The sequence below is a fragment of the Brachyhypopomus gauderio genome, chromosome 10 (assembly GCF_052324685.1).
Source record: "Brachyhypopomus gauderio isolate BG-103 chromosome 10, BGAUD_0.2, whole genome shotgun sequence".
Lineage (NCBI taxonomy): Eukaryota > Metazoa > Chordata > Actinopteri > Gymnotiformes > Hypopomidae > Brachyhypopomus > Brachyhypopomus gauderio.
The window spans coordinates 1,485,038-1,496,979 of NC_135220.1; the positions used below are offsets into that span (position 1 = coordinate 1,485,038).

Sequence of the window (11,942 nt, forward strand, 5' to 3'; positions counted from 1 at the left end):
TCGGAAGTGTGGCGTGGGAGCGTGTGAAGACGGTAAAATGCGTGTGTCATACGCTCAATGCGTGAGACTTGAGAACACTGGTAATGTTATGGCGAAACCCTGGAAATATAAGTGTAAATGGGAGCAGCAGTTGTGCCAATTAGCCCCCTGCTTCAGCGTTGGAGGGAAAGCCCAGAGGAGCCCGCACCTCTTTGAAACACACCCTGGAAAAAACATGGACATCCGACATCAAGCAGGAAAAGATTTAATTTTGTGGCTTGGTTTTGAACTCTGCATTAATTTTCCCAGGTCAAGATGGCTTATGGTGTGGTGATCGGGCAGGGCTGTAGCACGGGGCAGTGTGTGCCATTCACGATCGGGCTCTCAGTCCACGAGAACCTCAGTGAATCCCTCACCAATAGTTCAGCAGTGCTCAAACGAACCGGACCTACAGCCTGCCGTCGTGACTTTAAATGAACAGAACTTGGTTTCTGTAAATGACGTGGACGTGGTATTATACACTTTCCAAAGCGCTGGTTTCCAAATGTGACACCGCCCACATGTCCTCCTACTCCAAAACAATGAATTTAGTCCACGGTCCTGCCCTAGTGAGTTTAGTTCACCTATTAACATGCTCCACCTCCAACTCCTTTAGTAGCATCACATTATTATATATTAATATAATTATTATATGTTAATATTATATTAGAGTCAGGTGTGTGTTAAGGTTGGAACTAAACTCAGCAGGATGGTAGAACACTAAGAGTTGACTTAGACATCCCTGGTTTTATTCTATGTTCATAAATATCAGAAATATAGACTTTATATTTATGCTCTCATAGTGAAACACATTAAACTTCTAAATTAGAAGTTGTTATTCTGCCCCATTGGATACAAAATATAGGTTAGAAATTATTTGGGGTTTTGGAGTGGAAGTATTTGAAGTGGGAAAGATAAAACCTATTGTAAAACACTGTATTCTGAAACGTGTGTCCTATTTTAACTTGACAAAGTAAAAACTGTTTAATATTTTATTAAGGTATTACAACCTTGGCTCTGATGACTGCCATGGTATTTTACTGTGTTTATTGTGACTTTTGAACATTATTTACGTAATACATAAGACATAGAAATTGATTGTCAAAAATTGACATTTTTTCATCAAAATGATTTCCATCATTATGACCATTCAGTGCATCTTTCTTCAGGAAAGAGTTTAAACATTTATAAACATTTACAAGTAACATTATGAATTATATTCTTTTTCCAGCATTCAAATATATGGAACAACCTGGTTTGTAGGCCTTATCATGAAATATTTAATTTTATTACTTAAATATGCAAATTAAAAGAAATCAGAAATGAAATGTAAATGAAATGATATGAAGAACAGTACAGATTGATCAGGTGTGTGTGTGTGTGTGTGTGTGTGTGTGTGTGTCTGTGTGTGTGCACATGTCTGAATGTATGTTTTGGTGTACATGAATTTTCAGGACATGGATACATACAGTAATAGTGAATAAGTGTGTTAACTTGTGCTTCCTACAGACATGGGGCATTAGTGCAAACCTTAACATTATTAGCTACCACAGTGAAAAAGTGACACAGCACTGTCAGAAAACATTATGCCCATTTTCACAAGGCTAGAAAGAGTTACTGAGTTACTGTCCATCACGTACTGGAAGACAAATCTAATGTGTAACCACAAGGGTGTTCCATTCCTGTGTTGTTTCATTCCTGGGCTGTTTCATTCCTAAGGTGTTCCATTCCTGGGGTGTTCCTTTCCTGGGGAGTTTCATTCCTGGGATGTTTCATTCCTAAGGTGTTCCATTCCTGGGGTGTTCCTTTCCTGGGGAGTTTCATTCCTGGGATGTTTCATTCCTAAGGTGTTCCATTCCTGGGGTGTTCCTTTCCTGGGGAGTTTCATTCCTGGGATGTTTCATTCCTAAGGTGTTCCATTCCTGGGGTGTTCCTTTCCTGGGGAGTTTCATTCCTGGGATGTTTCATTCCTAAGGTGTTCCTTTCCTGGGGTGTTCCTTTCCTGGGGAGTTTCATTCCTGGGATGTTTCATTCCTAAGGTGTTCCATTCCTGGGGTGTTCCTTTCCTAGGGTATTCCATTCATGGGGTTCTCCACTTCAGACCTCTAGGAACCAACTATTCTGCACAGCTATGCATATTAAACCTTTTTCTTTCATCAGCTTTAACTTGTCTATCTGTTATTGCTGTAGTAAAATTGCCAACATTAAAAACATGTGTGCTGTAGTTCCAGTCCTTGATGAACAGAAATATCTTCCTTTCTAGACTGGAACAAAAGACGAGTGCAGTTTTCATCTTTAATAACTGGGCCTCCTGCAAGATCTTTACCTGAATTCTCATTTTCTACACTATCCAGCTCATGACTGGTTACAATCTGATGAGGAATGTTGCAGCAGGAAAAACTTTAAACTGCATTAGACAGTGGACTCCAGGACTGAAGTAGAGAACATCTTGCAGGACGCCCAATATTAAGGGTACAAATAATTAGGAAAAGCATGGTGAAATTCTAAAACAAAGTTTTCAAAATCTGAACCCCTTGTATAGTATGTACAGTTGTTTCCAACTCGTGAATTCCCTCAGGTTAAAGGAAATTTGGGCTCTCACACCCAAATCATTGTGTCGTTGTCTGAAGGCTTCTCCTATGAACCAGAAATCAGAATTCATAGTTGTCACCACAAACATACTTTCAAGTACGCTGAAAATGAAAATCCATATGAAAGGTATTACGTTTAAAAAGCAGAATCCATAAGCAGTACCCTCTGATGTAGAATGTACACAATGGCATCATGGATCGTGACAAAGATATGTTGTGGGTTCATGTAGTCCATGAGGCCACTAGAGGTGAGGATCTTTAAAACACTCTCTACAGCAACAAAACACCATTCTCCTAAGTTCCAGGGTTTCATTCAGTGATCAACAATTAAACAAAGAAATTGCTTTTTCTGATAGTTATAAAAGTGATATATTTTAAATATATGGAAATTATATATAATCACACAAAAAAACTCACCGTTGCAGTTCGCCAAGTATATCTGCATTCCCACCTTCTGACACTGAACACACATCTATGATTATGAACATTCATGTAAGTATTTCGCAAAGGTAAGAGACAATTACAAACTAGCATTAATTACTTGCCTTACCTGTATAAAAAGCTTGGCTCCTGCAACATCCACAAAAATAACACTGCTACAATCGATTAGTACTGCCTGGACTTCATTCTCTGCCATTTCTGCAGACAAACAGGTGAAGGACTCTTAGAGGAACATGCGAATGGAACTGCAACGTTCAGTCGTGTTTTTATTCCTCATGGCAAAGATGAGCATTTTCTAATGAATAACTAGTCACCTGATTTGAAGAACTCGTTGTCAGAGGAAAACGACATGTTTGCTACTCCTCTTTCCTAAAAACAAAAGCAGCAGCAGTACTATAGAGGTAGACCACGGGCATGGACTTGGCATTGCATTGATAAAGACTTTAGTGTGTGTGTGTGTGTATGTGGTGTGTATTCTGAATGGTGGTAGATGTCTGACCACAGTATTGATGGCCTCCCTCTCCCTCTTCTCCAGGGCCTTCCTGGCCTTCTCTCGGCTGCGGATATGTTCAGGAGTTAGACCCAAAAGCTGGTTCACATCTGCCTTGAAGAAACTTCGATTGCCATAGTAGATGGGCCCATTGTAGGTCAGAATCTTCACTCCAGGGACTTCATAGCACTGGGTTACCAAAACATAGAAGACGCTTCGTATAACCTCGAGGAATCGGCCAGAGATCGTATGATTTGTAATAAACAATGTTAAATAAATGTCTAAAGGAGTTTGCAGAAAAGGAACCAAGTGTGGGTTTTGTGGTTAAATCACCTTATTGTGGTTGTTGATGGAGCGGTAGATCTCTGTATTGGAGGCTCTTCCCAGCACTGACGAGCCAGCTCTGCAGAAACACACTTTAAGTGCTTCTCCATTTTGTGTCTTAGCATCCTCTCAGCTTTCTACGTATATATACGAGATATTTCCCTTTTAGGGAATCAGTGTATTCTCTAAGACATTATTCTGGAGTTTGTAATGGATTCCGATTTCTCTTTACTGCCCTTCAGCTCCGGAATGCAAAATTACACAATTTTTGTAGCTGGTAAATGCAAAATTTTACAGTTTTTCTCAGTCGATTTGGTTCATTTCTCACATCATGGTTTACATTGGCATCACAACTAGTGCATTTCTCAAAACAGTTATTGCAAACAGCAAAACTCAATGAAATACCTGCAAAAGCACATACTTCACTCAAAATTCTTTGTTTTTACCCCAAAATCAAATATTTAGGTCAATCAATTTGTCAGTGCCATCAGAGTATCTAGTCTGTGTGCCATTGCCTATGAACAAGGCAGTCAACATACTTAGTCATGTTGTCAGTGCAACTATAAGTCACAGTCAGTGCAGACTGTATATTCTGATGGAAACTAGCTAAGCTTTTGATTTCAAGAACGCTGCACATTCTGTGGTATATCAACTACATGTTACACACATACAAACTTACATAGAACACAAAGTTACACATGACTGTATGTGGGAGACTGATAGCAAGAAATTGGACTGGAATCAAATTTACATGACTTACATGTAAAACATGGTCAACAATTATTGCCCTTATTTCACTGTTTTGTCCCCTCAGCCTTACACCACACAGTCTTACTCCTCTACACCACACAGTCTTACTCCTCTTACTGGCTGTTCACCCTATACATGACCTTGCCTTTCCATTATGAAACTTTGTGATACTGCAGTGTTTAGCATCTATAAATGTTTGCCAATTACAGTAAAGGTTCATGAGACGCACCTCTGACCTATGGTTGAGACCATTGGTTGATCTAAGCCTTCACCAATTCCCTTTCTTACTGTAACTGAATGTTCACCTGCAAACAATTTAATCAAATTAGGATAAATTACCAAAATGTAACAAAAAAATTAACTAAATAAATAAATGTAAAATGATGCCTTAGAAATTATGGCAACACGTTCAGCACTTTTGCATATAATGACCTGGGCGATGACCTAAAGACTAAATGTTTTGGAGGGTAAGACAATTCAACAGATAATCCGTAAAACACATTTTGATAAACATGTCATAAGAAACTGATAATGTAAAAAACAACAGACAACTGTCCATGTCCATTTGCAATATGTACAAAAGCATTTGAAAAATGTTAAACACAAGGAGAAATTCAATTATGATGTGCACAAGTGACAAGATGTGGAGATTGAATTAACAGTTTTGAGAATTTCAATTCTGATCTGAGAAATGAACCAAATCGACTGAGAAAAACTGTAATTAGCTCATTTCAAAGTTTTGAAACTATTTACATACAATTATATTACAGTGTATGTTCAGTGTTCACTATCAGTGGACCTGCCCCAGTTACAGAAAGTATTATGTTGCTCCCTGATGCCTGTGGGGATAAGAGCTTATATGTAAATTGTAAATAGGCTTGCTTACTCAATGACCAAAAGGTCATTTTGGATGTTCCAACAAAAACAAAGCAATAGACATTCTTGGGTACAGGATTTATTCAAATTATGTAGAAAAAATGGTTCATTGAATTACCTTTGTGTACGACAAATTACAGTCATCATGGAAAAAACCACTCCAATGGCCAGGCCCAAATCCACGTTGAGCACGACCACGGATACCCAGGTCACCACCCACACCATCTGCAGACACAGGCTTCAACATGTCAAACACACTGTGCACTACTATGCCCAGGGCGGGAAAACAGTCCCACTGGTTCTGTGGTACTCACAAAGTCAATTCTGCTTATCCTCCAAAGTTCTGGCAGGTCCTGGAACTGTAGGAACATTTGCCTCAAGCTGGTGACGTTTATACACGCAAGCACAGCCTGCAGAGAGATGGTAAGACAGGTATAAGAGAGAGACAGAGAGATAGATAGAGAGAGAGAGATGGTAAGACAGGTATAAGAGAGAGATAGATAGATAGAAAGAGAGAGATGGTAAGACAGGTATAAGAGAGAGAGAGATAGATAGAGAGAGAGAGATGGTAAGACAGGTATAAGAGAGAGATGGTAAGACAGGTATAAGGGAGAGAGAGAGAGAGATATGGTAAGACAGGTATAAGAGAGAGAGAGAGAGAGATATGGTAAGACAGGTATAAGAGAGAGAGAGAGAGAGAGAGAGAGAGAGATGGTAAGACAGGTATAAGAGAGAGAGAGAGAGAGAGAGAGAGAGAGAGAGATATGGTAAGACAGGTATGAGAGAGAGAGAGATATATATGGTAAGACAGGTATAATAGAGAGAGAGAGAGAGATGGTAAGACAGGTATAAGAGAGAGAGAGAGAGAGAGAGAGAGAGATATGGTAAGACAGGTATAAGAGAGAGAGAGAGAGAGAGAGAGAGATGGTAAGACAGGTATAAGAGAGAGAGAGAGAGAGAGAGAGAGAGAGAGAGAGAGAGAGAGTGATGGGTAAAACTCAGAGGAACTGCAGCAATAACTGCGCTCAATCTGACTGTAACAACTTTCACTCGTATGATTCTGTGGATGCCGGCACCATTCACCTTGGGTAAGAAGTAAAAAAGTGGTCCAACCACCAGCAGAACGGTCAGCACCACCAAACTTGTGAGGAGGCCCGAGAGCTGGCGGGGCGACAACAAGGCGACCGCATGGGTCGACCCAGAGATTAGTCACAACAATCGCCGACCAGAAGGGGGCAGCGGCGAGACCACACAGGCATCTCGTCCGTGTCATCATCATGGAGCCCTGTGAGAGGACAGTGGTAGGCGAGATCTGGTCTGGTACCTGCGTGTGTCCCCCAGCGCTGTCCAGAATGTTGGTTGTGGCCAGTGTGCCGGAGCTGGGAAAGCAGGTAAAGAGGGAAGACACGGTGTTGGCTATCCCATGGGCCAGCAGCTCCTGCAGTACAGAAAAAAGAATGAACCAATCAAGTGCCTTGTTTTTAGTAATATGACATGCTACATTAATTGTACTAAACAAATGCAGTAATTTTACTGATTGTATATTTTTTTGTATTTAATTCTACTAAATATGACATAATTGCACATTAATTTAATATTAGGATTTGGGGCGTTGGACAACAGAACTATACCTGATTCGGCTGAATAGAATAGCCGTGCTTGTCGGCATATATCATTGCCAGTGACACAGACACAGCATAGCCAACAAAGGTGATGGCCACCGTGTCTCCAGCTATGTCCGGCACTGTGTGCAAAGCAGGCAGGCGAGGTTGAGGAAAACTGTAAAACAAGGACCAGGTCTGGTATCGGTAAACACAATGGGCAGTTCCTGCAAGCTACCGTTGATTTGATCTCAATGTGTTAAACAATAAAGTTTCAGACACAATATTATTGTTCAAGCACAATGACCGAATAAGAATAAGGCTTACCCTGCTGGAATATGACCCACTATCTGCACATCATATCTGGAATCCAGAGAGGAGGCATAAGTAATTCCTGTGGCAATTATCACCTAAATGGGATCCAAAAATGGAGAGAATACAAACAGGATCAGAACCTCACGATCCAGAGCAGCAGAGCGCCGAATGATGACAAAGACGCTCGAATGAGAAACGGCTGCTTTTTCCTGCAGAGGTTCTCCACGTGGGATGACTCACCGTGAGAATTTCCACGGGAATGGGGGTACGCAGACGCTGGCGAAACCTCGCGTTCACCTCCTTCACCGGAACGAGCACAGCCAGGCAGAGGAGAGAGATGAGCAGGGCGGCTAGGTTGGTGTGGGGCAGGTTCTCCATCACGGACGCCAGCGTCTGTGGGACACGGGCAACAGGCCACGGGTGTCAGACTCCACTGAACCCTGACGGCATGAGTTCAGTTCATGGAGTTACTTGAGTTCAATGTTTGTGTTCACTGAACCATTTTCATTTTAAAATTCATGCTCATGCTCTTTATGCTTTCCATTAAAGAAGTGTACATTAAAGCGTAGACATGTTTGTGTCCCGTGGTTCAGAGAAGCAGGGGTGTCTCTGTAAAAACATCCCAAACCTTAAAGAGAGAGAAGGCACCCATGTGGCGGGGAAGCCGTAATCCCAGCATGCTCTGCAGCTGTGAGACGGTCACATGAAAGGCGGCTGCGCTGGTGAATGCCTTGACGATGGGCTCTGATAGGTACGTAGATAGGAAACCTAACTGCAATGCGAACATGCAGATCTGGGAATGAAAGCCATGAGAAAGTGTACAGACCACTGTTACTACAGAAGCACAAGCAGCCTCACGATGACCTACAATGGCCACAGTACGCAAAGGAAATGTTTCGACCTCTTTATATTTAAGGCACGTGTCAACTATTAAAATGTGTTTATTTGTTTGTTTTACCATCATCACTCCTGAAAGGAAGGCCACAGCTGAAGCCACACCGATCCTCTGAGCCTCCAGTTCTGCAGTCTCTGGGCTACTGGAGTTCAAATCAGAAGGAACTGGCACAAGCTGTTCTACCACTGAACCCGTCATCAGGCTTATGACAGCAAAAGTACCTGTTCAGGTTAGCAGGTTAATGCATGGTCAGCTCTACATGTTTTTAGAAGTGTAAAACACATGTTAATTATGAATTGACATCTTATGCATCATTTGATGACTGAAAAAAAGAACCAACGATCAAATAAGAATCACATCTTAAAACAGTGACATGCTGTGTCATACTGTGATGCATACTGTCATACAGAAACACATGTACATAGTATAGTCTACAGTACAATTATTACATTTAAATGTGCTTTAAAAAAAATCATCTTTCAAATTCGAATTTCTATTTAGCCATTGGTTAATTCTAATATTTATAAAGAGATGTTTAGTGCTCGTTCCTATGACTTCTGCCAGGAGTCTGCGTTACCTGTGGACACGTGGTGCCCTGTCCCAAACAGCATGTAAAGGACCACAGGGAAGAACGACGTGTAAAGCCCATAAATTGGCGCCACAGATGTCAATAACGCGAATGCCATGCCTGTCACGGAAAAAAGTAACAGCTTAATGTTTAATAATAATAATAATAATAATAATAATAATAATAATGTTTCAAATTTCTAGTACTTTTTATGCTACGTTAAATGCTTTAACTTCTCTAAGTGAAACACTAAATACATCAGATAATAATAAAACAGACCTCAAAGTGCGACATGTTGTTTGAGGAGAAAGGAGAGTAGAATTTTTGTCTTAGGATATTTATATATATTTTTTATATGTATGTGACATCAGTTTAAATATGCTGTATCGTCTAGTTTGTCAGTGTTGTATATATTGTATGTATTACGCATGATTTAACTGGCGCGTTACCCTTTAATAAGCAAGTTCACGTGCGTCGTTTAGCGTCGCTTAGTGCCACATTTACGTAGGCAAGCCGAATTTGGCGGGGCACAGTTTAGTAACTCAAACCAAGTAACGCTGAAAACTGAACATAGCATTTGCATTTTTACACGTGAAACAGAGGGTTTTCTCTAATCACCATCGACCTAGCAAAATTGGTGTTCATATCAAGATTTTCACTTATGTAATACTTTTCGCCTAACAAACTTAGAATAAGGAACAAAATGTAGCCTACCTTGTGGAATGTGCACTATACCAACTGTCAATCCCGCCACAATATCTCCCAAAATCCATTTCCTGAGTTTGTATTTGGGCAGCCATTTAAGAATGGGCACCCGTTCCTTGACCAGGTCGAGGCACGCAACCTGTGAACACCTGCATCTTTTGGCAAGTCTCTCTTTCACCTCTTCTCTAACATTCGGCCTGTCTTCTGTACCGAATGTTTGTCTGAAACGGTCTTCTGTGTAAATATTCCTGTACACAGACACCGATGCACTCATCCTCTTAGTTTAAGTCCTTTATGTAAAAAAAACCGTTATCCAGAGAAAAGTAGTTTCAAACACCGCAGTTAGAAAGTGCTATCATTTTTATACTGGACGTTTGGCAGAGGAACCATTGTATTTTCCTGTCAAGTGCTTGGAGCCAACTGACAGGCTTAGAGCAGGAGAGGTTTTTCCAGTAACTGAGAAGAAGTACTTTGTAGAGCCTTTTTACATCCTATTTTGGCAAGGACCATATAAAGGTGTATTTGTCCAACTTCGGTGTTGATAGGTCGGGGGGGGGGGGATCCTCTGGGTCCTACTGCGAATGGCTTGTATAAGGCAAACAATGAGGCAGACATATTCAATTCTCACCTTCAATACGTAGAGAAATTCTCTCTCTCTCTCTCTCTCTCTCACACACACACACTAACACACACATACTCGTGCTCACACACATGCTCACCCTCCCCATTTTAATAGCCCTTAACTGTTCTCTGCCCCCTCCCACTTGAGTGCAGACCAGAGTCATACAGGAGAAGAAGCATACAATGCGCACCTCTGTGCAAGACCCGCATTAAGATCAAAGTGCTATTGTTTACAGGGCAAAGGTGTAACCTCAAACCACGGGCATTTAGCAGTTATTAGGGTTGGTCATTTCCTTGGAAGGATTGATTTCTGGCTGGCTCTGGTTTTCTCAATATGCTGTTCAGAAAGCAGAGTGCAGAGAGAGATGTAATCATATATGCTGGCTTTGCCTCACTGATCAAACTGCTACATGACTCTGATGAGTTTGCATGTTTATTTATTTTTGTTTGTTTTTGTTTTGTTTTTTTCAAGAGTAGAAATATCCATGTCCATGATTGGATAATAATTCACATTTTCTAATATTCAGCTCAACTTTTAATATTAAATTTTATGCCGAGGTTTTAACCTTATTAACTTGATTTTATTGACTAAATGATTGGATGCATCAATTATATATATTTTATATATAAAATATATATAAGCTGAGAGAATAGCTAGGAAAGATGTGGAAGGTGAAGCCAACAGTGTTTTCCATTGTAATCGGAGCAGTAGGGGCTACGATCCCCAAACTGGGAGAATGAGTCCAGCAGATCCCAGGAACAATGTCAGAGCCCTTCATCCAGAATAGTGCCATGCTGGAAACAACTAATACACTATGCAAGACCCTCAAGTTCCCAGGCCTCTGCTAGAGGGGTAAAAAAAAAAGACCATTCGGAGGGGGGCGAGTGGGAAATTATTATAATTTTTTTTTATATGTTGTGGGCCCAACTTCACTATGGCCTGCTCCACCCACCCAACCCTCACGTCCACGCTCACGTCCACGCTTTAAGGTGGACGTGATGGAACTCACCACTTCTTCAGCTCAGCCAGCAAACCACACGGCCTGTTTAATCTACCTCTGAACAATGTGCACAGGGTTGCTGGAGATCACAATCACATATAAAGTCCAATCCAATAAGAAACAAAGAGTGATTCAATGGGAAAGATAGAGCAACACTGGCCGTCGAGAATCAGCTCCTCCCAAATGTGATTATGTCGTCAGAGCTCCGTGCAAAAACGAACACAATTGTATGTGGCTACGCATTTAATTGTAATCTGAAAATCCTACCTCCTTAACATGAACGCTTACCTGAAATATCAACATGAATTATACCTGAAATATCAGCATGAATAATACCTGAAATGCAGTTCAAATCATTCAAGATCACTGAAGGAATATCAATATTGAACCTTCAATTTATTTACTTATTTCAATTTATTTATTTATTTACTTATCTATTGGCATAAACTTCAACAAAAACACTAAACTACAGGTGTTGATCAGTCTGTCTCCCACATCAGTTATCACAGAGGTATTTTAGCTCATGTATAATTTGGGGTCTGTCTTGCCTCACAGTGTGCCACATCATATCAGTGAAAGCGAGGTAAATGTTGGTAATATATGCAAACTTGATGCTGATATTTTTAATAAATGTTTAATATCTTGAATTGAGTTTTCATATTGCATGACTCTGTTGCAATTTCTTTGTGCAAATAATTGTTGGCAAAGGTTAGAAAGAGGTTGTGTTGATGCGGGAAAGCTGTAAT

The 11,942-nt window shown here is 40.6% G+C and overlaps 1 protein-coding gene across 2 annotated transcripts; it reads right to left on the reverse strand.

The window, feature by feature from the left end:
• Positions 1-1,048: 1,048 nt before the first annotated feature.
• slc26a10 (solute carrier family 26 member 10) lies at positions 1,049-10,120 on the reverse strand. Of its 2 annotated transcripts, none has more exons than XM_077018527.1 (18): positions 9,584-10,120; positions 8,879-8,989; positions 8,365-8,522; positions 8,035-8,199; positions 7,647-7,799; positions 7,419-7,501; positions 7,122-7,269; positions 6,815-6,928; positions 6,574-6,651; positions 5,805-5,900; positions 5,609-5,715; positions 3,874-3,943; positions 3,550-3,729; positions 3,365-3,419; positions 3,160-3,248; positions 3,027-3,081; positions 2,744-2,879; positions 1,049-2,655 (listed from the first exon to the last, which is right to left on the reverse strand). In XM_077018527.1, exons 1-17 carry the CDS (start codon positions 9,846-9,848, stop codon positions 2,746-2,748), a joined length of 2,061 nt encoding a protein of 686 aa, XP_076874642.1. In that variant the 5' UTR covers positions 9,849-10,120; the 3' UTR covers positions 1,049-2,655; positions 2,744-2,745. The 2 variants fall into 2 exon arrangements, with proteins under 2 accessions (XP_076874642.1, XP_076874641.1); XM_077018526.1 differs by having other exon boundaries at positions 2,773-2,879; positions 9,584-10,119.
• Positions 10,121-11,942: the final 1,822 nt, after the last annotated feature.